The sequence below is a fragment of the Monodelphis domestica genome, chromosome 7, assembly GCF_027887165.1.
Source record: "Monodelphis domestica isolate mMonDom1 chromosome 7, mMonDom1.pri, whole genome shotgun sequence".
In the NCBI taxonomy this organism is placed as follows: Eukaryota; Metazoa; Chordata; class Mammalia; order Didelphimorphia; family Didelphidae; genus Monodelphis; species Monodelphis domestica.
This window is the reverse complement of record NC_077233.1, coordinates 8253126-8279667: the sequence shown is the minus strand read 5'-3', so window position 1 is coordinate 8279667 and position 26542 is coordinate 8253126. Positions and strand designations below refer to the sequence as shown.

At 41.3% G+C, this 26542-nt stretch overlaps 1 protein-coding gene across 1 annotated transcript in view; it reads left to right on the top strand.

The window, feature by feature from the left end:
• Window positions 1–26542, top strand: part of NME8 (NME/NM23 family member 8) — an 87383-nt gene that overhangs the window by 8916 nt on the left and 51925 nt on the right. Inside the window, exons 5-10 of the mRNA XM_056806258.1 lie at window positions 414–485; window positions 4708–4857; window positions 10050–10191; window positions 16623–16696; window positions 18713–18805; window positions 21897–22168. Coding sequence (XP_056662236.1) covers window positions 414–485; window positions 4708–4857; window positions 10050–10191; window positions 16623–16696; window positions 18713–18805; window positions 21897–22168 — 803 coding nt within the window. The remainder of the gene's footprint in view (window positions 1–413; window positions 486–4707; window positions 4858–10049; window positions 10192–16622; window positions 16697–18712; window positions 18806–21896; window positions 22169–26542) is intronic.

Here is a 26542-nt window from a genome sequence, read left to right as displayed (position 1 = left end):
ATAGCCTTATCAGGTAGGTTCTATTCTCATTTTGCAGATGAGTAAGCTGAGGAACAGACAGGTTAGACTCTTAGTCATATAGATGGCAAGTGTCTGAGGTAGGATTTGAATCCAAACCTTGGCTAGCATTTTCTCCACCACATCAAGCTTCCTCAGCAGATGCATGTGCTTTGGGTCATAGGACTTAGAGTAGGAAGGAACCTAAAAAAGAAATCATCCAGGCCAACCATTTTCATTATGCACCTGAGGAAACTGAGGCCCAGAGATGCTCATCAATTTCCCCTGAATTGTAAAGCCCACTAGTGGCTTCTTTCCACTGTTTTAAGAGAATGTAGAAATTGATTTTATATAGTTTCTAACCGAATGTGTCTATGCCAGCCTGTGAATATATGGAACATTTGCTTTTCTTTCAGGCAGAAGCAGATAGTCTGGGGCCCCTGCAGTCATTCAGAGATAAATGTGAGCCTGTTTTCCTGTTTAGTCTTGTAAGTATCACCCCCATGCTCTCCATTATCGTGCCCAATTCAGACTCCCAGCTGAAATGTGACACGCGTCCTATAAGAGCGACTGAAACATTCATTGGTGATGAGGATTGTCATGTGCGTCTTTGCCCAACGTGCACTGCCGTCCCAGTGATTTGATGCTCAAGAAATACTTCATAGGATCATGAAATCCTCAAAATTGGGGGCGGGAGCTCCAGGGGCCAAGTAGGGAACGGAAATCCCTTTTCCAGCATCCCCAACAAGTGGCCCTCCAGCCGTCAGGTGTGCTTGATGCTGCCCTGCTGGGTCGGGGAACTCCCTAGCACTTTGGGCAGTTGTCCTCCTTCGGAAAATCTTCTTGTTTGGGATTTCTCTCTACTGGAGGCAGAATTGCCCCCCTAGTTTCTGCCACATTGGGTAGGACGGTGGGATGGGTTATGATGGGACCAGTTTGTCAGGATAAATTGGTGGCCAATAGTGGATTGTGGATGCCCCTTGCCAGATTATAGAACGCTTCCAAAGTGGGTGGAGGAATTGACTCCTGACTCTTTTGTTCTCACATCTCTTGCTTTGACCACCAAATCTATCCTCCCCCCTCTACTCTCCAGGGAGCCATTCAGTACCGCTAAGAATTAAAAAGAGGGTGGGGAAAGTAGGTCAGCAAAGCTTACCAATACATCATTCAGTTTGACAGTTTGTGCTTCCTTTCTTTTCTTTCTCTTTTTCCTTTTTTTTAAACCCTCACCTTCCAACTTAGAGTCAATACTGTGTATTGGCTCCAAGGCATGGAGTGGTCAGGGCTAGGCCATGGGGATCAAGTGACTTCCCCAGGGTCACACAGCTAGGAAGTGTCTGAGGCCAGATTTGAACCTAGGACCTCCTATCTCTAGGCCTGGCTCTCAATCCACTGAGCTACCCAACTTCCTCCCCCTCCCCCCCCCCGCCCAGTGCTTCCTTTCAACCTGCAGCCCCCACAGAAGGGAAAGAGGCTGATTTTGTCACCTTTTCTTTGGAGTCAAGAGCTGCCATTAAAGTCCAGGAGAGCTCTTGCTTGGTCTGAAATCTCTGGAGGTCTGTGTTTGATATCAACCCCCTAGATGCTCTTGGAGCATGGGGAGGCATGAGACCATCTCTGTTTGGGATGAGCTCACATTCAAATAAGTGGGGCAGACAAGTTGTGCCTGTCCAAGGACAAGGCAGACATGAAATGAACATAGAGAGACGCACTCAGAGCATTCAGCACAAGGTAGCTTGAGAGGGAGGGGACTGGTAGTGGGGAAGTGAATTAAAGAAGGCTTCGTGAAGAAGAGGAGGGGAGATTTTCTGAGTCTGAGTGAATAAAGCATTTATTAAGCGCTTAGTGTGAGCTAGCCACTGTGAGAAGCAGCAGGTGTACAAAGAGAGGCAAGCAGTCTGGCCCCTTCCCTCAAAGAGCTGCCATTTTAATGGAAGGAAGCGGATATGGAAAGAGGAGCCAGACAGGGGACAGCCAGGGTACCAAGTGGCCAGGAAGTGTTGGATTAACCTGGTTCTGGGCAGTATGATGTAAAGTGTTGCCTCTCAAAGTCCCAGTGCTAGAGTCTGGGTTCGGGTAGAAGATAGAGACATGGTTTGGAAATAGCTGGGAAAGTCCTATGAGCCAGAGGTGACGGGAGAATGCACTGTAGGCATGGGGCATGGCCATTGTGAGGGCACGGACATGGAGGATGGAGGGCTATTTGAAGGGAAAAGAGAGAGAGAGAAAGAGATAGATAGATAGATAGATAGATAGATAGATAGATAGATAGATAGAGTGAGCGTAATTGGAAATGGATTACAGAGTGGGGGACAGGAAGTCATGGAGAATGAGCCTGGAAAGGCAGGGTAGGGTGGGCTTGGAGGGCTTTAAAAGCCAGAGAGAGGAATTCTTCTTTTTATCCTTGAAGACATGGGAAATCACCGGCGTTATTGAGTGACAAGGGAGTGATGTGATTAGATCTCCATTCAGGAAAAAATCACCCTGGCTGCTGTGTGGAGAACAAACTGGAATGAGGGGGCCTGTGCCAGGGAGGTGTTTGCAATCGTCTAAGTGAGAGGGGATGAGAACGTACATCAAGGCGGCGAGGCTGTGCTAGTGGACCTATGTGGGAGGATGAAAGAGATGGGAGCAGAAATGGTGAGGTCTGGCAACTGACTGGATATGTGGGCTGAGCTCAGAGTAAAGAATCTAGGGTAATGGTGGAGTCGAGAACCTGGGAGCCTGTAAGGATGGTGGTACCTTCAATAGGGATAGGGAAATGCACAACATTGGAAGGTTTTGGCAGGAGTGAATCATTCATTGGGTTCTGGACATGTCGAGTTTGTGATGACTTTGGAACATTGAGTTTGAAAAATCCAATAGAGAGCTGCTGCTATTGTGGGATTGCAGCTTAGAGGAGAGATTGAGGAAGAGTATATGAGCAATCTGGATAAGGATGATAATTAAAAACATGGGAGTTGATGAGGGAAGAAAGAGAAAAAGAGAAGAGGACCCAGGACAGCCTTGGGCCACACTCAAAATGACAAGGTACAAAATGGAGGATAAACCTGTAAATGACACTTGGGATGTCCCCCCTCTTCAATTGAACTTCAGTCTTGTTTTCTCTGAAAGCTCAATTTGAGGTCCACATTCAAGACTGAGTTTAGATTCTCCATGGTGAAGCTTTCTTTGCTTTCTTGCGCTCCTCCATCCCCTCCCAATAGATGCACACTCCTTGGTGGTAAGGATGATTTTGTTTTTGACATTGTATTCTAGCATTTAACATTCTATCTTGCATATAGTCAGCATTTTATTGCTAATTTTGGAATTGGGGGAGAGGTTCCTTTAGTATTCTAAATTTGATTAAAAGTCTGAGCCAAGGAATCCAGGTAGGTATTGGCATGGTTTGTATGGGGTGATAAATGACCTTCATGGCATTGAGGGTCTGCGTTACAGAGTATAGCTAGCTAGCTTTGTTTCCTTCCTTGTTGGTTTCATTCATACTGTTTGTTTTTACCCCACAGTTATTTTATTATTATTATTTCATTTTTAAATTTCCAATTGCACATAGAAGCAGTTTTTAATATTTGTTTTTGACAGTTTTACAATTCAGTTCTTTTCCTCCTCCCTCACTAAAATGGCAAGTAATCCGAGATAGGTTAGACGTATGCTGTCATGCAATACATGATTCCATCTTCATTGTGTGAAAGAAGACACATATTGCACATTCAAGAAGTAACACACGGAGAAAATAAAGTGAAAAATGGTATTCATGAATGCGTAGTCAAACTTCATCCATTCCTTCTGGGGTGGTGGATGGCATTTTTCATCACGGGTCCCTTAGAGTTGTCTTGGATCTTTGAACTGATGATAATCTTTGTCGTTCATATTCAATTGTCATAGAATATAATTGTTACTGTGTACAATGTTCATCTGGTTCTGTTTACTTCACTTTGGCTCAGTTCATATAAACCTTTCCAGGTTTTTCTGAAATCCTGTTCATCATTTCTTATGGTGCAATAGAATACTATTACAGTCACGCCACAACTTGTTCAGCTATTCCCCAATTGTTGAACATCCTCAGTTTTCAGTCCTTTGCCACCACAAAAAGAGCTGCCAGAAATATTTTTGTACAAATAGGCCCTTTCCCCCTTTCTTTGATTTCTTTGGGAAATAGACCTAGCTGGGTCAAAGGGTACACAGAGTTTTATAGTCCTTTAGGGTGGTTCCAATTGCTTTCCAGAATGGTTAGATCAGTTCATAGCTCCACCAACAATGCATTAGTATTCTAATTTTCCTACGCCTCCTCCAACATTTATTATTATTTATTTTTTTTAGCTCTGAGGTGGTACCCCAAAGTTGTTTTTAATGTGCATTTCTCTAATCAGTAGTGATTTGGAGTGCAGCTTTTTTGGAAATGTTTTCTTCTCCTGACCTTTAAATGGAACACTTTCTTGTTAATAATGAGAGATATTTATTTAAGGGAAAACAGTTCATACAGTGATGATATCTGAACATTTTTCCCTAGAGATCTCCCATCTCTCTGCTGAGAGGGAGGGTATGTTTTATTGTTATCATTATCTAATTACTTACTTTTAAAACAGTGAATTATAATAAATTATACAGAATAAATCAACAAAAGACTTTAACAAAAGACAGTTACAATGGGAAAAACTAACCTTCAAGTTACACTGAAAATGTGATTTTCTTTATCTTCTTTTCTTTCAGAATGGCAAAATCGTCTCAATGGTTAAAGGTGCAAATGCCCCTCTGTTGAATTCTAAAGTGCTTCAACTAATAGAAGACGAGAGGAAAGTTTTAGCAGGGGAAATGCCCCGGAGATCGGTAATTGACAAAGAGCCACTTGACTTCTCCTTGTGACAGTTTGAGACTATGAGACACTTCACCAATGTGAATGCTCTCTACTGACAGTCCATCGATCAGCAAGTAATAAGGACCTTTAGTGTGCCAGGCACTGGGGATACTCATACAAGAGTTAAACAGCGCCTGCCCTTAAGAAGCCTCCATTCCAACAGGAGAGAACATGCTCATATTTAGGGATCAGTAAGATCTTGGCAGGGAGGACACTAGCAACTGAGGGGTTCAAGAACCAAAGATAATAAACCCTCCAATCCTCAGCCTGTGTCATTGATTCATTTCCCCCGTAAGTCCTCCACACTGGAGATTTTATCTTGGGTTTCTGATAGAGCAGGGGCAGCAAGAAAGCACGGGGAGCTCTTTACTCTAAGGACTTTTAAAAATTAAAACATTTTAACCCCTTCCCTTCCATCTTGGAATAAATACTGTTTTGGTTCCAAGGCAGTAGAATGGTAAGGGCTAGGCAATGGAGGTTAAGTGGCTTGCCCAGGGTCACCCAGCTAGGAAGTGTCTGAAGTCAGATTTGAACCCAGGACTTCCCATCTCCAGGCCTGGCTCTTTTCAATCCACTGAGCTACCTAGCTCTCCCCCTAACTGGATTTTTGCACTGAAGTGCTCCAAACTGATCCTGGGGCAGGTGATATTTCTTCAGTTTTGACAGATGGAAGATAGAGAATCTCTTGGAAAGGGGGAGAAGCAGAATCATGAAGGGGAGGAGCTCACTCCATCTGGTAGCTTCCTAGTTTAACGAATTATTCTTGCTAGCTAGGCTCCATGTTCTGTTGTTTCTGTGTTGCTGAAGGATTGTAAATACTGTTGGTGTTCTCTAAATTTGGCAGAGGGGACAAAGCTCTGGCCACTCAACCTTACTTACAGCTATTTGTTGCTTAAGGGCGAGGGGGACTACTTAACCCAGAAGAAGAATAAATATCTTTTTTGGGAGGAAGTTTTTCAAAAGTTGGCTTAAAATATAGTCATAGTAGAAAACAAAAGCAGGAAAGAATTATTATCCTTTTCAAATTCTATCAGTTGGAGATTACTTAATCCACTGAGTCCCTTTGTTCCTTCCAGTCAATGAAAACATCCCTGAGCCCCACAGATAGGTGATAAGAGATCAGAGGACCCAATGTGACTCAAGTGCACTGAATTTGGAGTGCAAATCCCTTTCTGCCACTTACTATGTGCCCATGGACAAGTCACTCCTTAAACTCATGTACTCATCTGTAAAAATGAAGGGGTTGTACTAAGGTCCTTCCCAGGTTTGGATCTATTTATGATCCTATAACATTAGTTTGACTAGATAACTAATCAATTCCTAGAAGTTTTTTGGGGGGGGAGTCCACTTGGGTGATTTTTTATTTTAATTATGGACCAAAAGGGTGATTTATTTAAAAACCAAACAAACTGCTGTAACAACAATTTGTTCTGTAAGAGATAGAGCCCATTTCTAAAGAAGCGAAGGTGAGCATCTCTAAAAGGAGGTGGGGGGGGGGAACATTGGGTGTGAACAAGGTATGACCTATCACTGACAGGAGATTACTGGGCAGGAGAAGCTGTTTCCTAGAGGTCAGAGATCACTGGAAAACAAGTTGGATTGGTGGAGAAGCCAGAGGGAGGCATCACTGATAAGTAGCTCATATGCTCCATCAGTGCCTGCTAGGTCAAGAAAACTAGGGGAAGCTCCCCCCTTCCCCTTCAGGGGGCTCAATATCCTTACCTTTGCCTCTTGGAATGAATTTCTGGCTTCTTTCAAGATTCAGCCTGAAAGCCAACTTCTGAAGGAGGTCGTTCCCATTTTCCCCAGCTGATGGCTCCTTCCCTTTAAGGTTCCATCCCATCTAATCATAGATACCTACTTATGTGCTGGTTATCTCCCCCATCAGAACCAGATGCCCTTGAGGGCAGGAATTGCTTTTCCTTTTCTGGGTATCTCCAGCACTTAGCATCCTAGTAAATACTTAATAAATGCTTATTGATTAATTGAAGATTCATGGAGGTTACACAACATGGATGGAGTATAATGTGCATCTTGGGAACACGGGCCCAATTTGTGAGATCACAGATGAACATTTGAATGTTGAAAGATAAAGGGATTGCCCAGAGTTTCTGCTGATGAGAATTTAAAAATTTTTTTTGATCATCTGTGGTTTTTTCTTTTCTTGTGTGCTCCTTGTTCAGATTATTGGTCTACCTATTACAAGGGGAGGGAGATGAATTTTGGGCAAATTTGTGCCAATCCTTTATGGTTTTCTATATCAAATTTGTGTTAGTTTAAAGTCTTCCCCTGATCGCACACATTATGTGGAGGGGAGGCAGGAGTCTTAAAGGTGATGCTCAAATAGCACAGACTCAGCCAGATTCTTCCAAATGGGGAAAGCTTTGAAACTAGTCTCAGTGACAGACTGTGGCTCCCAGAGATGATTCTCAAGAACATGACCACCAGTCGGCTGGCCACTCAGCAGTGAAGTCTTACGCATTAAGATTCATGAATCACAAGCATAGAGTGCAGGGAGGGACAGTGTTAGAGAGAGAAAGAAGCCAGGACCAAGAGTCTATAGACTTTATAACCATTAATTTATCTCTTGGTCTATTAAATAGGAGGTCAGAAAATCATGGAGACCTTAGGGGCCCTCAAGTCCAACTCCCTCATTTTACAAATGAGAAAACTAAGGGGAAGTAATATAATCAAGGTTCTATAGCTAGTTAGGGGGAAGAGCCAGTCAATATTTGACCCCAATTCTTCTGAATCAATTTTCTTTGTCCCTTTCCCTTCCTTTTGCTTTGCTTTGCTTTCCTTTCATGTTTCTTTGATTTTTCCTTGCTTGCTTTCTTGCTTGCTTGCTTGCTTGCTTGCTTGCTTGCTTGCTTGCTTCCTTCCTTCCTTCCTTCCTTCCTTGCTTGTTTCCTTCCTTGCTTGTTTCCTTCCTTCCTTCCTTCCTTCCTTCCTTCCTTCCTTCCTTCCTTCCTTCCTTCCTTCCTTCCTTCCTTCCTATTTCTTCCCTCCTTCCCTTTCTCTCTTCCTTCCCTCCCTTTCTTCCTTTCCCCCTTCCTTCCATTCCTGCCTCCTTCCCTCCCTCTCTCCCTCTCTCTTCCTTCCTTCCTTCCTTCCTCCCTCCCTCCCTCCCTCCCTCCCTCCCTTCCTTCCTCCCTCCCTCCCTCCCTCCCTCCCTCCCTCCCTCCCTTCCTCTCTTCCTCCCTCCCTCCCTCCCTCCCTCCCTCCCTCCCTCCCTCCCTCCCTCCCTCCCTCCCTCCCTCCCTTCCTCCCTTCCTCCCTTCCTCCCTTCCTCCCTTCCTCCCTTTCTCCCTTTCTCCCTTCCTCCCTTCCTCCCTTCCTCCCTATCTTCCTCCCTTCCTCTCTTCCTCTCTTCCTTCCTTTCTCTCTCTCTCTCTGTCTCTCTCTCTCTGGCTTTCTCTCTCTCTGTCTCTGTCTCTGTCTCTGTCTCTCTCTCTCTCTCTCTCTCTCTCTCTCTCTCTGTCTCTCTCTCTCTGTCTCTCTCTCTGTCTCTGTCTCTCTCTCTCTCAAGAAACATGAACAAAAAGACTTGAGAGATGGTGGCCATAATGACCGCTAAATAATATCACAGAATTATATTTTATTATTACACTTTAATAGACAGAAAATAATTGATTACTTCTTATGAACTATTTCTAAATTAGCCATCTGTGTCTAGTCTGACAACAGATGTGAGAGTGTGAACAATAAATGTATTAGAAGAATGAATAAAAGTGAGAAGATATGGTATAATTGAGGCAGTTACAAACTGCACTTTTCAAATAACTCATTTCCAGTGAAAAATGGAGAAGAGATAAAAGAAAAATGAATGAAACAGACTTATTAATATTTTCTAAGGAACTTTAATGAGTACAGATCCTCCTTCCTGAGCAGCTGGTAAATTTGCTGGTGCCTCCAGATTTTCTTCCTCTGTCCACTGACTGTAGCAAAGACAGCTCTGTCACTTATTCCATGCACAAGATTTCATAGGCATGACTTTACTACTAGTATCTTTAAGCCTGATAAAAACATGGAAGAGAAAGCTTCACTTTGCTGGGAAGGCAATTTGGGGGTGAAACCCCAAACCTCTTTTTGTGACTCATCTTTCTGCTTTTTAAAAATTACTCACCTTTAGAAAAAATCTCATGTGGTTTGAATTAGGGCTTTTGGATATATAATATATTTTCCTTTGGAAAAAGCCCACTTTCGTGCCATTGCCATGTTAGGGATACATCTGGGTTATTTGAATCTGGGCTCATCCCCAGTTGGCAGTCTATAAATTCTGGTGATTTGCAATATGTCCCTTGTTTCTGGGAAATCATATGGAATAATTTCCTGAAATATAGTGGTCAAGTTCATGTCAGGTTATATTTTCTTTTACAATCCACGTGATCCTCACATTTCAGAAACATCACTCCATCCTGTCTATGAGTCCCTTTGGAGTGTACATATTCCCCTTGAAAGCTTCTTGGCTTGCTTTCTCTGTGTGTGCAGATCTGGCATTCAGAGACTGCATTCTGGTTTCCATTGAGAGTATTTTCAGGTGCCTAGAACTGAAGATTACCACCACTCCAAGGTCATTTCTCAAGACCTAAAGAAAAGAGGAAGAAGGACCTTAGTGCTTAGTATCCCTAGAATGAACAAATGAGTCTTTTACCCCCTAGATACCACCTGAAAGAGAGAGACCATGCCTCAGTTAAGCAGATTTAAAGTCACAGGCCATGGGAAAGGGCAATTCCCACCCCTATAGTAGAACTACTTTAGATGTCCATGTATGTACCAGTTGTATCTGAAGTGGGTCCCTCATGCTGGATGCCTTAATCTTGTGTAATCTGGATATAAGCCATACTCCCCATTCTATTTTTATCTTTAGCACTTAGCACACTATGTGCCTGGCACATAGTAGGCACTTTATCAATCCTTATTACCTTGATGTTCATTCCAAACTCATATTTGGAAAATTCCTTATTCTTCTGGCTAGCATTTAGTTCCTTGTAAGAAAAGATGAAAACATCAGAAGAAAACAATTGAGCATGTAATGTTCCAACCCCATAGTTCACCATCCTGGCTGGAATGAAATGGAATGAGGTACATTTTCTCAAATTTTGACCATTCTATCGCACAGGATTCTGCTTTTTTTTTTTTTTTGGTTCATATTAAATTTCTATAGGTATTGTGCCTGTTCTTTTCTTTATTTTAGCAGTTCAATTTTAAAAGCATTATTGACCAGCCAATCAGTCATTATCCTCTACTTGTATGTCCTCCCCCACAGCTTCCTGAATTAGCATTGGAGGATTCAGACGAAGAGGCTGAATGGAGTGATGTTCCAGAGGTTCCTGTAGGCAAGTAATCATTATTTAAATTAAATGAGAAATGCTTAACCAAAATTACATGACTCTTGAGTGTAATCATGTGATCTCTCAACCACAATAGTTCTCCTCATGGCATGCAAGTTGCTCTCAGTTCTTGAGGGTCATCCCAGCAGCCCAAATTCTGGCACCTCTGACCTATTTGAAGGAGATCCTGGTATGGTCCTGGTGGCAGCTGGAATCTGTGGCCTAAGGCTCCCTCTCTCTATAGATGGGGAGACTGGCCATCAGTAGATTGCCCACTCACCAGATGATGGATTCTTTGGCTGTGGTGACCCAAGAGGCAGAATTTCTTTAGCTCAAAGACATGTTTTTGTGATTCTGGCTTCTGGAGGAAATTCTGAGCCAATTCAGGGGTCCAGAGTCACCATCTTTATTTTATTTTATATATATATATATTTAAATTTTATTTAATTAGATGACAGAATATTTTTCCATGGTTACAAGACTCATGTTCTTTCCCTCCCCTCCCCCCACCCCTTCCCATATCTGATGTGTAATTCCACTGGGTTTAACATGTGTCAAGACCTATTTCCATATTATTAATATTTGCACCAGGGTGATCATTTAGAGCAGTGTTTCTCAACCTCTCAATTTGTAGCAATGAGAATACATAATGCACATCAGGTATTTACATTCTGACTCATAACTGTAGCAAAATTATAGTTTTGAAGTAGCCACCAAAATAATTTTTTGGTTTGGGGTCACTGCAACATGAGGAACTGTATTGCGGGGTCAGGGCATTAGAAAGGTTGAGAACCACTGATTTAGAGTCTACTTTCCCAGTCATAGCCCTATTGACCCATGTGATCAAGCATATGCTTTTCTTCTGTGTTTCTGCTCCCACAGTTCTTTATCTGGATTTGGATACATTCTTTCTCATAAGACCCTCAGAATTGTTCTGGATCATTGCATTGCTGATAGTAGAGAAGTCAGTTACATTTGATTTTGCTACAATGTATCAGTCTCTGTGTACTATGTTCTCCTGGTTCTGCCTCTTTCACTCTGCATCAGTTCCTGGAGCTCTTTCCAGTTCACATGGAATTCCTCCAGTTCATTATTCCTTTGAGCACAATAGTATTCCATCACTAACATATGCCACAATTTGTTCAGCCATTCCCCAATAGGGGCATTCCTTCATTTTCCAATTTTTTGCTACCACAAACAGCGTGGCTATGAATATTCTTGTACAAGTCTTTTCCCTTATTATTAGAGTCACCATCTTTAAAGGTGAAGGGCATCCCTGATCTTTTTGTGAATCATGCCTTCTCTTATTATATTATTTTTGAATATTGCTTACAAAGAAACCAATGGGAAAACTTGAATCCTTTAAAAAAAAAAACCAACCCATTACCTTCTGTCTTAAAAGAGATACTGAGTATTGGTTCCAAGGCAAAAGAGTGGTAAGGGTGAGACAATTGGCATTAAGTGACTTGCTGAGAATCATGTAGCCAGGAAGTGTCTGAGGTTAGATTTGAACTAAGGACCTCCTGTTTCTAGGTCTGGTGCTCTATATACTGAGCTACCTAGCTATCCCTACTTGGATCTGTTTGACCCAAATGAGATGAAACATATAAAGTATACAGTGCCTGACCCATAGGAGGTGCTATCTGAACTCTTAGTTCCCTTTTCCTTTTGGGCTTAGAGAGTTGAATTTAGTGGGAGTTAACTATTGGGTTTAAAAGTCCATGAAATTCTTTGCCTGTAGGAGGGTTGCCAATCCTGGGGTGAGTTTTTTCTGTATATAGCTTTTGGTCAACTTGCGATCTTCTAGATGTAAACCCTCAGCGATATAGACTGTTGCTTCCTAGTCCTGGGTGATTCTGGCCCATGACCACATCCTCCCTAAGATTCCCCACAGAGGATCTGCAGAAGGTGTCTGCTGCTTTCTCCTCATTCTCTTTCTGGAGGCATCAGGGGTGAAGGACTTAGTCACTCACAGCAGGATTGCCAGACAGTAAGCTGGATGGAGAAGGGCCACCTTTCCCATAGGCCTTGCCACCCCAAGACATGAGGTTGGGGGTTTTGTCTTATTTTGCTTGTCTTTTTCAGTTCTAGGGATATGGAGTGAGGTCTGGGACCCAGGAGCTCCAGCCATGACTCTGGCTCCTTAGGCCTTCTCTATTGGGCTGGTTGCATCCTCTGGCCTGGACACTAGATGCTAGGAGGACTCTGAGATCCCATGGCTTGAGTTACCTGCTTGAGGGACTCCAGTCTCTGTATCTAGGACTGAATAGAACAAACAACCCAAGATAAAAATCTTGGAGACACCAGAGGACAGTTTTTCAGGGTTACGGGGTCTAAAGGCTGACGTAAAGGTAGATCTTCCATGCCCATATTGCTTAGAGTCCTCACTGTGAGTGAATGAACCCTTCCCTTCCGGATGACACAAAAAAGGAATGATAGTACCTCAGCTGGGTAGATTTGAAGATAAAGTCAGAGACTATATGCCCATTGGAAAGAGGCTACTGCCACCCATGCAGCAAGCCAAGCCAGGATGTCCCCTCCCAGAACCAGGTCCCTGGCATTTCCCATATGACTTTTTAATGCTATGTTCCTACAAGTTCCCACCTTTGTGATGATGACAAATGTCAATAATATATAAATATAAATCCATCTTCAATGCCCTGGGCATGTACCAAAGCCTATCAATTCACATGATAATATAGCACAGCCTTTTCAATCTAACCATGCAATCTCCATTGCCTCTGATGTGACAAGGGGTTGCTCAAATATTACCATGTTTTTAAAATGATTAGATTGAGTAGCTTTAGAATAAAGACCACTTTATATCATTATTCTAACCCAGTTCTGTTCTGATTAAAGGGGTTAAAGAAAGTCTTCCTAGGAAGAGGGGCACAGCCCTTTTAAGGGCAGAGAAAAGGAATCTGCTCTTGGTTCAGGTGGTTTCTAAAGTGGATTGACACAAAAGTAAATTAGTCAGTAACTAACCTTACACACTAAATTCAGAGATGTACTCCATTAGCTCTTGAAACAAAGAAGATGGTTTCAGGAATTCAGTGTTCCTGTTCAGAAGCATGATTGTTATCACTTCTTCTTGCTTCTGGATGATTCCAAGCTGTGTGGATTGGCAAAGGAAGCCCCTGAAGAAAAGGGAGTTAAACATCTAGGGAGTTTCTTCAGTAACTAAATGAGAAAGTGTCTGCAAAAGTAGACAACTGCACCTCTGAAGAACCAGAATTCAAAGAATTTTGGAAGCTGGGTAAAAAGCTAAGAGGGGATTATTATGTGAAATTAAGGAGCCAGAGAAAAGTAAGCTCTTTAGTTAACCTCAGTGGAAGGTGTGTCTAAAGGTAGAAGGGCTCTGAAAGTTGGGCAAACCCTACTAGAGATTCCACAACTGTGGACAAATCTTAGGCAATTTGGGGATAAATTAGTTAGAGATGAATAAGTATGTTTGACTTAAGCCAATGGAACCAGTATCAGACTCAGCAATGATGAAATTAAAGAAAAATGAAAAGGAACCTAGTTGAACCTAGTTTGTATTTCTTTAAGTCTTGCTCCAATTATTTGCCACCTTTTAAAATATGGTAATGAACTATCATTTTCTATTTTCATAGCAAAGCTAAAATTGAGTGAAAAGCTTAGGTCTTCGTTGACCCAGTTCAAAGCAGCTAAGTCTAATCTAGTTGTTCAATACACAAGGCTCTAACAAAGACACCACTACTTACCTAATGATGCTAGCTTGCCACAATTGCAAAGTGCTTCTCCCAAATAACCCTTTTATTCTAGTGCTATTTCCCTACAAGTTCCCATCTATGAAATGATGACAAATGTCAGTTTATATAGATCAGCTCAACATAGGCTTATGAAATGGATGAATGGTAAATGCATAAGAAATTAGGGAAGAGAACTTAAGAAAGTTTAGGGCATACAACTAAACTGAGAAGAATGGCATAGAGGACTCCTCTAGCATTGACTTGTCCACTGATTGTCCCTGGATCTCTCCAGGTGAACTACAGCTCAAAGACAATAGAACATCTCTGATCTCCTTGTGAATTGTATCTCTCATTAGTATGTCATTTTCTTTAGTATTTCTTTTTATTTTTTTTAAACCCTTACCTTCTGTCTTTGAATTTATACTGAGTATTGGTTCCAAGGCAGAGGAGCAGTGAGGGTTAGGCAATGGGGGTTAAGTGACTTGGCCAGTGGCCAGATTTGAACCCAGGATCTCCTGTCTCCGGGCTTGGTGCTCTATTCACCAAGCCACCTTGAGAGACAGACAGACAGACAGACAGAAAGACAGAGACAGAGACAGAGACAGATACTGAGACAGAGAAGGGAGAGAGAAGGGAGAGAGATTGCTTGAGAGAGAGAGGGCACACAAGCACAGAAACAAAAAGAGACTGAAAGAGTTTTGAGATAAGAGCAAGAAAGGTAGAAAGTGAGAATGCAGAAGATGGGAGAAGAATAAGGAGGCTATTTCAGCTCATCAGAAGAGAAAGAGAGAGACAGGTCAAGAATCAGGAGTCCAAGGAGCAGCTGGCCCAGAGATGTGAGGTCCTAGGTTCCAATCTGGCCTCAGACACTTCCTAGCTGTGTGACCCTGGGCAAGTGTAACCGGCAAAATGTGGTTACTAAAACTGTGAATGTTAAAAACTGTAAATGCCAAACTGTAAAGGATAAATTTTAGTGTTTGACTTAACATCAAAAATAAGTGGTCGCCATGGGAAATTCCCAAATATAAAAATATCAAAGTCAGCTGGGTTTTATGGAGATTTTTAATTAATATAAATGAAGGAATTAAGGGAAGGAGAGAGAGAGAGAGAGAGAGAGAGAGAGAGAGAGAGAGAGAGAGAGAGAGAGAGAGAGAGAGAGAGAGAGAGAGGGAGAGGGAGAGGGAGAGGGAGAGGGAGAGGGAGAGGGAGAGGGAGAGGGAGAGGGAGAGGGAGAGGGAGAGGGAGAGGGAGAGGGAGAGGGAGAGGGAGAGGGAGAGGGAGAGGGAGAGGGAGAGGGAGAGGGAGAGGGAGAGGGAGAGGGAGAGGGAGAGGGAGAGGGAGAGGGAGAGGGAGAGAGAGGGAGAGAGAGAGAGAGAATAGCCAAGTAGTAGAAAAGGGCTAGGCCAAATGGCCTAGGCCTGAGCCTAAGGAAGAGCACATCAGTCTTTATCACTCACCACAAGATTGTCTCCAAGCAAGCTCCAGTCTCTGAACTCCAACTAACTCCAACTTCGAACTCCAACCAATCCTAAACCCAACTACCACTCCATTACCTGAACTGCCTTCTCCTTTTAAAGAAATTTTCTCTTGTGTCACCTCCCCAAAATCTTCATGTCTACCAATCACAGTAGATGCCTTTTCCCAGGACTTCCCATTCTTAGTTCTCATCTTCTTTTGTTCTCACCTTCTCTGATTAGATTAAATCCTCTGAGTACTTCACACCTTTTTTGTTAAGCTTGCCTTTTATAAGTTGCTTGACCTTTTGGGTACTAATTTAACCTTTATAGGTACTTAGTACCTTTTTGTATTAGATCTAAAAATAGACCTAGCTTAAGGTTCTAGCTTTACTATAAGTATGAGTTAGAGACTTTTCATTGTTCAATCAGGGGTTTTCAACTTTATCTTCCCCTAAGGCACTGTCTGAGTAGGGTGGAGTAATTTTTAAAGTTCTCAATACATTCCTGATCAAGTATCTCCATTGTTAAAAATGGGGAATAACTTAATCAAATCTTCTGAAGTAGAGTCTGAGTAGTTTTAAGATTCACACAAGTCACTTAACCTCCATTGCCTAGCCCTTACCACTCTTCTGCCTTGGAACCAATACACAGTATTGATTCTAAGACAGAAGGTGAGGGCTTTAAAAAAAGAAGAGTCCAGCATCCCAGCATCACGTACCACTCACTACTTTCAGTCAAATCACACTACAGGGTCTTTAGTTAAATATCTTGCCACTTACTACTTAAGTGATCTCTTATCAAGTGACTCTGTCAAGTCATTTAACCTCTCTAAGTCTCAGTTTCATCATCTGTTAAATGAGATGACTTCTAAAGTCTCCTCCATATCCTATTATCCCAAGATCTAAGGCTACTTTTCATTACTTGTGACTCATTGGGAACCAGATTTTGTATCAAGAGGATCCTGACCTGTGGTGTCTCTCACTACTGTGCCCCTCTTCAGGACCACTGCTGTGCTGGCTAGAAGGAAGATGGGAAGGTCTGGGTGGGGGTTATTCTATATCTTGCCCCCATTCCAATTTCTTGAAGGCATCAGGAGTCAGCTTCAATATTGCCAAGGATGGTGGAGCTAAAGAGACCTTGCGAAAATGATACAGTCTGACACAAAGGTGGTTGATTGATGTATTAATGAAAAGTTAAGAGTCTACATTTTAGTAAAAAACTCCTCCTTTGGTATTTTGTAAGAAAAGCCAATTTATTTTTATCCTAGAGGATGAATACAACATATTGATAATAAAACCGAATGGTGTGGAAGAGGAAAAAGTTGATACGATCAAACAACTGGTAAGTAAGTTTTAAACAAAATAGAAAATTCCATTGTCAAATTGATCTGAATGTCCAAAGGGCGAGACATTCCTTCCCAGTCCATGGAGAGGGGCTATCATGCCTCAAGGACCAGCTGATAAATTCTAGTTAGATCATAGTCTTCTTGAGTGCAGGTTAGCATCCTTTTTATGTCTGTTTCTGCCTCATTGCTCAGTTTATTATTGGTTTTGGGAGAGTTGAGAAAAGGAAGAGAGAGAAGGAAGGATAGTAGTGAGGGAAGAGCATAAGGAAAGAGGGTTGAAAGGAAGGAAATGAGAAACAGGAGAGGCAAAGGAATGATTGAAGTAAGGGAGGAAAGGGAGGAGAAGAGGTGAGAGAAAGGAAATGGAGGAGAAATGAGGGGGGAAAGAGAGGGATGGAAGGAGGAAGGGAGAAAAAAAATATGTGTTTTGTAACAGGCCATTGGAGAGGCAGGTCCAGGTAGGAAGGCAGGAAGAGGTAGAGACAGATATACAGAGAGGAGAGAACGCTGCCAGGAACCATAAGGAACCTGCCACATGTGGCCTATGGCCCAAGGAAGAACTTGTCATGTTCTTGATCTTGGGGTGAGAATTACATTTGAAGGCCAAGTGCGACTTTGTGCCAGGATCAAGGAAAGCTGCCTAAAGTGCTGGAGCTAGCTTACCTGCCCTGAGGGGGAAGGGCAAACCCCTCCAACTCTAACTAGGGGGAGCTAGGGCCTGGCCTTCAGTCCTTTGTTTCACATTCCTGCCTTCATTACCTTTCTGTGACTAGCCAGCAGGTGACAAGGTTTTGCGCCACCTCATCCATGGGAATGCAGATCAATGAGAATAGTAGGAAGTAGATCCAGCCAGTTGTCTTGGTGTCAGAGGGGCCACTTTATAAAGATAATGGACCCAACTGTGAGATGAACTGAGTTTGGTTCACACAGAGGTTGGTGAGGGGATGTGGACCTTAGAGTTTACCCCATTTTACAGAGAAATGGGGAAACTGAGACCAAGGAGCACTAAGTAACTTGGCCAAGCATGTTTGTAGGTATCCAGGGCTTAGGTGGAGCTTAAAGGTTGTCTTGTTCAACTCCCTTTCATTTTAGAGTGGAGAAAACTGAGTCAAAGAGAGTTTAAGTGACTTGCCAAATGCCACACAGGAAGTATCCAGCAGAGCCTGGATTTGAATCTAGGACTTGTGATTTCCTATTTTCTGCCCTTCCACGGTGATCCATCTGTGCTGTACTGGGGTACTGGACCTTCAGCACTTACAGGGTTGTTATTGAATTAATTTCATGTCTCCATGAGCATTTATTTGTCTTAACTCTCACCTTCCATTTTGGAATCAGGATTGTGTATTGGTTCCAAGGCAGCAGAGTGGTAAGGGCTGGGCAATGAGGGTTAAGTGACTCACCCAGGGTCACACAGCTAGGAAGTACCTGAGGTCAGATTCAAACCCAGGACCTCCTGTCTCCAGATTTGCCTCTCAACCCAAAGAGCCCCCCAGCTTTCCCTAGATACATGTATTTTTCATTTCATTTGATCATACTCCTTTTTGGTTTGATGATTGCTTTTTCAAAAGTATCATTTTCTATGTCTTTTCTTTCTCAATGTGTAGAATTTCAGCTACTTTATACATTAAATTTTTGTCACCTGGACCAGAAATCTGATCATTGTTTACAACATGATTTCTATGGGAAAATGTGCCTGGGCATTCCAAGCAGCCAGCTTAAAAGAGGAACATGTAAATTGACCTCCTTGTAAACTGAGGACATCTTGTCAGCGTTCCAGCATTCAGCCTTCATGTGGCCCATCTTTCTATAGCAATGAATAATGCTCTGGAAAGCTCCAAGACCAGTCAGACTTCCCATTTGTATACTTAAAGCAGCTTAGCATTAGGTGTAGTCTTTGGGGAAATGAAATCTACTGCAAACGGTCTGTTCCGTCCTCGAGAGTAACCTGAGTGATTTCTTTTCTCTGTCCCCCATCGATGCTTCTGAAATGGATCGTGAATCTCTCATTGAAGATTACAGGTTTTGGCGCTGAAATAGTAGCCGAGATGCAGTTACTCCTAGATGATGAGCAAGTTCGGACCTTTTATTACGATAAATCCGAAACGGTAAGGGAAGTTAGAGGGAGTATGGGATCTGACTATTCTTGGTATTTATCTTAGAAAAATAAATGTCTATTCCATGTATAGCATATGGCTATTTTTAGAGAGGGGATGTACAGCAGAACCCAGTTTCAAAGGTTTAATCTTTGGGTCTTCAGGAACAGAATGACAGTTCATGGGCCCCTACCGGTGTGCTTCCTCATTACAGTCAAAAAGTAGACACAATTCACCCAAAGCAAAGACATTTACTAAAATAACACAGTAAGAGCAACAGCTAGAAAAGATTCCCCTCACAAGTGTTGGGTGTCATCTCCCAGAAATATGCCCAGTGTCCATGGGAAGAGTGGGCAAAAGCTTCAAGCATGATGGCAATGAGACTCACATATATGAAATCTCTGTGGCCAAGACAACTCATTCTTCTTGTATAATAAGGGTCTGGGGTCCTTTTTCTTTTGGGGAATTTCTCTCCATAGTTGCCATTCCTCCTTCAATGTATATTTGTCTTTCTACCTTGCTGCAAGGTATCACATTTCTTGAAACTGTTTTTGGTCTCAAGTGACTGTTTTGTGCTATAAGCTCATTATTTAATCTACTAGATGCTGGGGGACAAGGACCATTTGATCATGGAACAAGAACCTCATTCTCTCACATAGATAAATTTCCATTTTTGTTAAGGTCACACTATCCACTCAGTTACTCAGGATGATATTTTTAGCCATACCTACCTCTCCCTTCTCCCTCACCCCCTGAATCCAATCAGGTGCCAAGTTCTCTTATCAAAATGCTAGCATCTGCTCCCCTTTCTCTATTTGTGCTTCCTCTACCCTAGTTTAAGTCCTCACCACCTTCCTCTTGTACTATTTTAATAGCCTCCCCAACTGCTTTTCCTGATTCGAATCTTTTTCCTCTCAATATGCACAATTAAATCCTTTCACAGTCTGACTCTAGCCTATTTGGCTTTATTTCTTTTTCCTCCTTTCATTCATTCTATATGACATGACATTTCCCTTCCCTAGGTGATCCCACAGGCTATCTCCCATTGCAATAATGTATTCCCTCCTCATCTTCACTTCTCAAAAATACTTTTCTTTCTTTTGTTTTTAAACTCTTACCTTCTGTCTTAGAATCAATACTAGCAGTGGGCTAGGCAATGGGGGTCAAGTGACTTGACCAGGGTCACACAGCTGGGAAGTGTCTGAGGCCAGATTTGAACTCAGGACCTCCCATCTCCAAGCTTGGTTCTCACTTCACTGAACCACCTCACTGCCCTCCTATACTTTTCTTTCTTTGAGGTTCAGCATAGGTACAATTTGTCCTGTGATCCCCAATTGTTTGTGATCTTTTGCTTCTCAAATCATCCTGCACTTCTCTGTAGACATGTTATATTTCTTTCAGTTGTAGGGAGGGAATAAACTCCTTGAGGGCAGGTCTTCTCTTTCTGATCCTTGTGTGACAGAGACTCTGCTCCTCTCCTTTATCACTCTCTTCCTCTTCTGGGTATGCTCTAACTTTTCCAATGTTCTTCCCAAAATGTGGCACCCAGAGTTGAATATAACACAACAGATGTCATCTCAGCAAGGCAGAGGATGGTGGGTCCAAGTCCTTTCTCATTCTAGATCCTGTACTTTTTTTTTTAAGGCTGTCCAACATTGCCTTAGCTTCTTTGTCTCCTATATGGATCCCGGACTCATGGTAAAGTTATAATCCACACAAACTTGAATCTGTTTCACATGAAATATTGTTTAGTCATCCTGATCTCATTTTGCATTTGTGCAATTGTTTGTTTGGGCCCATAACAGACGTGTATATTGATTTTTCTTTCTTTCTTCTTCTTTTTTAAACCCTTATCTTCCACCTTAGAATCAATATTGTGTATTTGTTCCAAGGCAGAAGAGTAGTAAGGGCTAGGCAATGGGAGTTAAGTGACTTGCCCAGGGTCACACAGCTAGGAAGTATCTGAGGTCAATTCTGATCCCAGAACTTCCTGTCTCTAAGCCTGGCTCTTACTCCACTGAGCCAGTTAGCTGCCCCCCTATAATGATTTTTAAAACTAAGCTCCATCTACTTCTTTCAGCCCATGTTTCTATAGCCCAATGAGATGATTTGGATGCCAAGCTTTTGTTTAATGCCTGGTTTTTCTTTTGCACTTCTTGTTTTTAGCTGTGATAAAAATTGCTTTATAACTTCTGACTTATTGATATATCTCTCATTCACTAAACGAAACGTTTTATCTTTTCCCTTCTATTTCTGATCTCAGCAAGAATGTCTCAGAATTTCAGAAGGGAAAAGTTAGAAGAGATTTCAGAGGTCCCATCATCTAGTTCACTTAGGTATAAGAATTCCTCCTACAAAATCATCCCCTCTCCCTAACCCAATGGTCACCCGTCTGCTCAAAGAACTCCAGAGAAGGAAAGTCCCCACTCTTCTGAGGTAGCTCATTCTATTTTTGGTGTCAGGGAGTTGTTCCTGATAGGAGGACAAAAATCTGCTTTGTTATCATTTTCCCACTTTTCTTCTAATTCTACCCTGTTTGGTTAAGCAGAACAAGTCTAAACCTTCTTCCACATGACATCCTTCCTAAAACCTGCAGATAGCCATCAATCAATCAATCCCAAATTTTCTCTTCTGCAGGCTAAATTCCTGATTCCTTCAATTGACCTCAGTGTGTGGCCCTTCACTGTCTTTCTCAGGGTTCTTGTCTCCTGTCATATGGGGAAAAGTAATAGAGGCAGAAAAGGACAACGCGAAGAATAATGGGTCAAAAGTCTTGATTCTGCCAATGAGTGGCTGCATTACCTTGGGTAAATCACTTCTATTCTCAAGGCCTTAGTTTGCTTCCCTATAAAATGAAGGGCTCAAACTAGCTTATTTTTAAGGTTCCTTCCAAATGGATTATTCTACAATTCACAGGTTTTCCCATTTACTTAAGAGCCATTTAACATTTTTACCCTTGGCATTTCCTAGCAAAATTTTTGTTCATGCACATAATCACTTGGAAAATGATTTTTACCTTGTAAAATTGTAATGAGATAATCAATTTCTGATGACTGCAGGAAGAGCTTCTGCAAGGAATCACTGAGATTTGATTTCTTTGTAGGCTAGTTTTGAAGATTTTGTCTCAATTATGACAAGTAACCTGAGTTATATTCTGGGCATTTCCCTGGGAAACAAGAATAAAAAGGAAAAGCCAGAAGAGAAACCAGTGGAGAAACCAGTGGAGAAACCAGAAGAGAATGCAGAAGAGAATGCAGAAGAGAATGCAGAAGAGAATGCAGAAGAGAATGCAGAAGTGAATGCAGAAGAAAATGCAGAAGAGAATGCAGAAGAGACTGAAGAAGAGAAAAAGGTGGAAGAAGAGAGGCCAAAAAGGTACAAGAAGACTTGGAAAAAATGCCCCCTCTGTCCAATTGGCTTCCTTCTAATAATTACTAAGGCACAAATGAATGTCTTCAGCTAAATTTCAAATATCTCACAACCTTCAGCCAAGTTTAAAACATGGCCCAAACCAAGCTTTTTTGTAACTCTAAAGCCTGGTATGTTCAAGGAGTCAGAGGGGGAGTCCAGAGGTTTATGGAACTTTTTCTGGTCTATCTGGGATTGGTCTAGGAGGGAACATAAACAGGGGGATATGCCCAGTTATTTTATGGTCATTGTATATGACTCTTTGTGAATCCATTTGGGTTTTTTTTTGCAAAGATTCTGGAGAGATTTGTCGTCTCCTTCTCTAGCTCATCTTACAGATAAGAAAACTGAGGCAAATAGGATTCAGTGACTTGCCCGGGGTCATACAGCTAGTAAGTGTCTGAGCTCAGATTTAAACTCAGGTCTTCCTGACTCTGGGCCCAACCAATACTTTATCCACCATATCACCCAACTGTCCTTGACTGGGCCTGGAGTCAGTCAAATCTCACTGTCTCTTTGGGTCTCAGGTGCCTTTACTACCTACCACACAGGGCTCTTGGGATGTGCAAATGAGAAAACTATAGTTTTCTTTCTATGTTTTTGACCTGCCTGGCTTTGGGATCAGTACCATGTTTGTGCCATAAAAGGAATTTGGTAGAACTCCTTCTTTGAATGTTTGATAGAATTCATTTATGAATCCATCTGGACCTAGGGATTTTTTCTTAGGGAGTTCTTTGATGGCTTGTTCAATTTCTTTTTCTGATATGGGGTTGTTTAGGTAATCTATTTCTTCCTCTGTTAGTCTAGGCAATTTATGTTTTTATAAATATTCATCCATATCACCTAGATTGCTATATTTGTTGCCACATAATTGGGCATAATAGTTTTTGATGATTGTCTTAATTTCCTCTTCATTAGAGTCTCCCTTTTCATCTTGGATACTGCCAATTTGGTTTTCTTCTTTCCTTTTTAAAATTAGATTTACCAGTACTTTGTCTTTTTTATTTGTTTTTTCAAAGTACCAGCTTCTAGTCTTATTTATTAAATCAATAGTTCTTTGACTTTCAATTTTATTAATTTCTCCTTTGAGTTTTTGGATCTCTAATTTAGTCTTTATCTGAGGATTTTTAATTTGTTCACTTTCTAGTTTTTTAATTTGCATGCCCAATTCATTGACCTCTGCTCTCTCTAGTTTGTTAATATATGAACTCAAGGATATAAATTTCCCCCTGAGTACTGCTTTGGCTGCATCCCATAGGTTTTGAAAGGATGTCTCATCATTGTCATTTTCTTCAATTAAATTATTGTTTCTATGATTTGTTCTTTACCTAATTGATTTTGGAGAATTGTATTGTTTAATTTCTAGTTAATTTTTGATTTGCCTTTCCATATACCCTTACTAATTATTATTTTCATTGCATTGTGATCTGAGAAGGTTGCATTTATTATTTCTGCTCTATTGCACTTGTTTGCAATGTTTTTATGCCCTAACACATGGTCAATTTTTGTGAATGTACCATGTGCTGCTGAAAAGAAGGTGTATTCCTTTTTGTCCCTATTTGTTTTTCTCCACATATCTACTAACTCTAATTTTTCCAAGATTGAATTCACTTTTCTTAACTCTTATTTCTTTTTAGTTTGATTTATTTAGTTCGAATAGAGGAAGGTTCAGGTCTCCCACTAGTATAGTTTTTCTATCTATTTCATCCTTGAGCTCCACTAGTTTTTCCTTTAGAAATTTGGTTGCTATGCTATTTGGTGCATACATGTTGAGTACGGATATTTCCTCATTGTCTATACTGTCTTTTATCAGGTTGTAATTACCATCCCTATCCTTTTTAATCAGATCTATTTTTGCTTTGGCTTTGTCAGATATCATGATTGCAACTCCTGCCTTCTTTTTATCAATTGATCCCCAATATATATGGCTCCATCCTCTTACTTTGACCCTATGTGTATCTACCTTCCTCATGTGTATTTCTTGTAGACAGCATATGGTAGGGTTTTGAATTTGAATCCACTCTGCTATTCACTTGCATTTTATGGGTGAGTTCATTCCATTCACATTCAGAGTTATGATTACCAGCGGTGTATTTCCCAGCATTTTGATTTCTACTCCTAGTCCTGACTTTTCTTCTTTCACTATTACCTTCCATACCAATGTTGATTTTTTAATCAGTTACCCTAATTTCCACCCTTATTTTACTTCCCTTTCTTCCCCCCTCCCTTCTTATTCCCCATTTATTTTCTTTACAGTCCTTTTAAACTACCCCACCCTCTCCCTCCCTTGTACTTCTTCCCTCCCCACCAGTCTGTTTGTTACCCTTCTACTTCCCTATAGGATGCAAATCAATTCTCTGCCCTAATGGATTGGATTGTTCTTCCCTCTTTGGGTCAATTTCAATGCATGTACGAGTTGAGTATTTTCTATCTCCAACCTCTTTACCTTCCAGTGTATTGATGTTCTCCCCCCTCCAGCCATGTGCTTCTTTGTGACATATAAATTTACCCCCTTCAGTTTCTTTTCCCATTTCTTTTAGTATTAACCTCTTTTTTTAGCTCTAGTTGTATATACATATATGTATATATACATATATGTATATATACACACATATATATGTATTTATGCATATGTATCTATATACATATTTATGTCTTCTCATTTCATCCTACACAGTTTGTCACTGTTCCCTCTAAGTGTACTTCTTCTAGCTGCCTGGGTAGTAATAACAATTTTTAAGAGTTACCAATGACCTCTTTTCTTATAGGGATACATATCATTTTAACTTATTGGGTCTCTTAAAAAGAGTTTTTTTTTTGTTTTGTTTTTCTTTTTTCCCTCTTTTTAAATTACCTTTTGATGATTCTCTTGAATTCTGTGTTTGGACATCAAATTCCCTGTTCAGGTCTGGTCTTTTCTTTACAAAAGCTTGGAATTCTATTTTGTTAAATGACTATACTTTCCCCTGTAAGAATATAGTCAGTTTTGCTGGGTAGTTGATTCTTGGTTGTAGACCTAGTTCCCTTGCTTTCCAGAATATCATATTCCATGCCTCAATCCTTCAGTGTAGATGCAGTCAGATCCTGTGTTATCCTCACTGTGGTTCCATGGTATCTGAATGGCTTCTTCTTAGCAGCTTGTAATATTTTTTCCCTTGGTCTGATAGTTCTTGAATTTGGCTATAACATTCCTGGGTGTTGTCAGTTGGGGATTAAGTATAGGGGTATAGGAGGTGATGTGTGGATTCTTTCAATCTACACTTTTCCATCTTGTTCTAGAATATCAGGGAAGTTTTCTTGGATAATTTCCTGTAGTATGATGTCTAGGCTTTTCCTTTTGTCATGGTCTTCTGGTAGACCAATGATTCTTAAGTTGTTCCCCCTGGAACAATTTTCTAAATCTTCTGTTTTATGAATGATATGCTTCATATTTTCCTCAATTTTTTCATTCTTTAGATTTTGTTTTATAGTGTCCTGCTGCCTTGTGAAGTCACTTAATTCTAGTTGTTGTATTCTGGTTCTTAAAGATTGTATTTCATTCCTGGATTTTTGGTCATCCTTCCCTTCCGCTCTGATTTTCTTTGGAGGTCATCTTTCATCCTCTTTACCTTATCTTTCATCTCCTTTGTCTCTTTTTCAAGCTGGTTGATTTTGGCTTTCAATATACTATTTTCTTGTTTTAATTCAAGTGCCTCTGTTTCCAGATGACTTATCTTAGTTTTTAAATTCTTTCCCCAATTGTCTTCAGCCTCTCTTAATTGTGTTTTGAATTCTATTTTGAGTTCTTCCAAAGCCTATGTCCAATTCATTGGGTTTTCTGTTTTTATTGCTTGGTGGTCCTTCTTCCTCTGTTCCATTTGCTTTTTGTTCATTGCCTGTATAGAAGCTGTCGATTGTAATTTCTTTTTTCTTTTTCTGTTGTTTGCCTATATGTTCCCCTTCTTTTCTCCCTGTAGTTGCCTGTACTCTTGCTCCTCTCATTATGTGTTGGATCTGTGGGTTTGGGCTTTTCTGTCAGTCTTCCCTCTTGGAGTTTTGTCAGCAAATCTCTCAGTGCAGTCTGTGGGGGAGGGGTATTGGAGCTTTTGCCTCCCTGTGCTCTGGAGGCTTTGATTGGATTAAATTCCAGCAGTCTGTGAGGGAGGGGTTTTGGCGCTTGAGCTTCCCTGCCCTCTGAGGACTGTTGATGGGATTAAGTTCAGCTGGGTTGGGCTGGATGTGCCCAGAGACCAAAACCTCCTGGAAGCCTGGAGCAATATGGAGGGTCTCTGCTGCTGCAACTAGGCTGCCTGCTCTGCACTACTTCTTTAACTCCTTCCCCATCATCTGTGTTCGACGCTC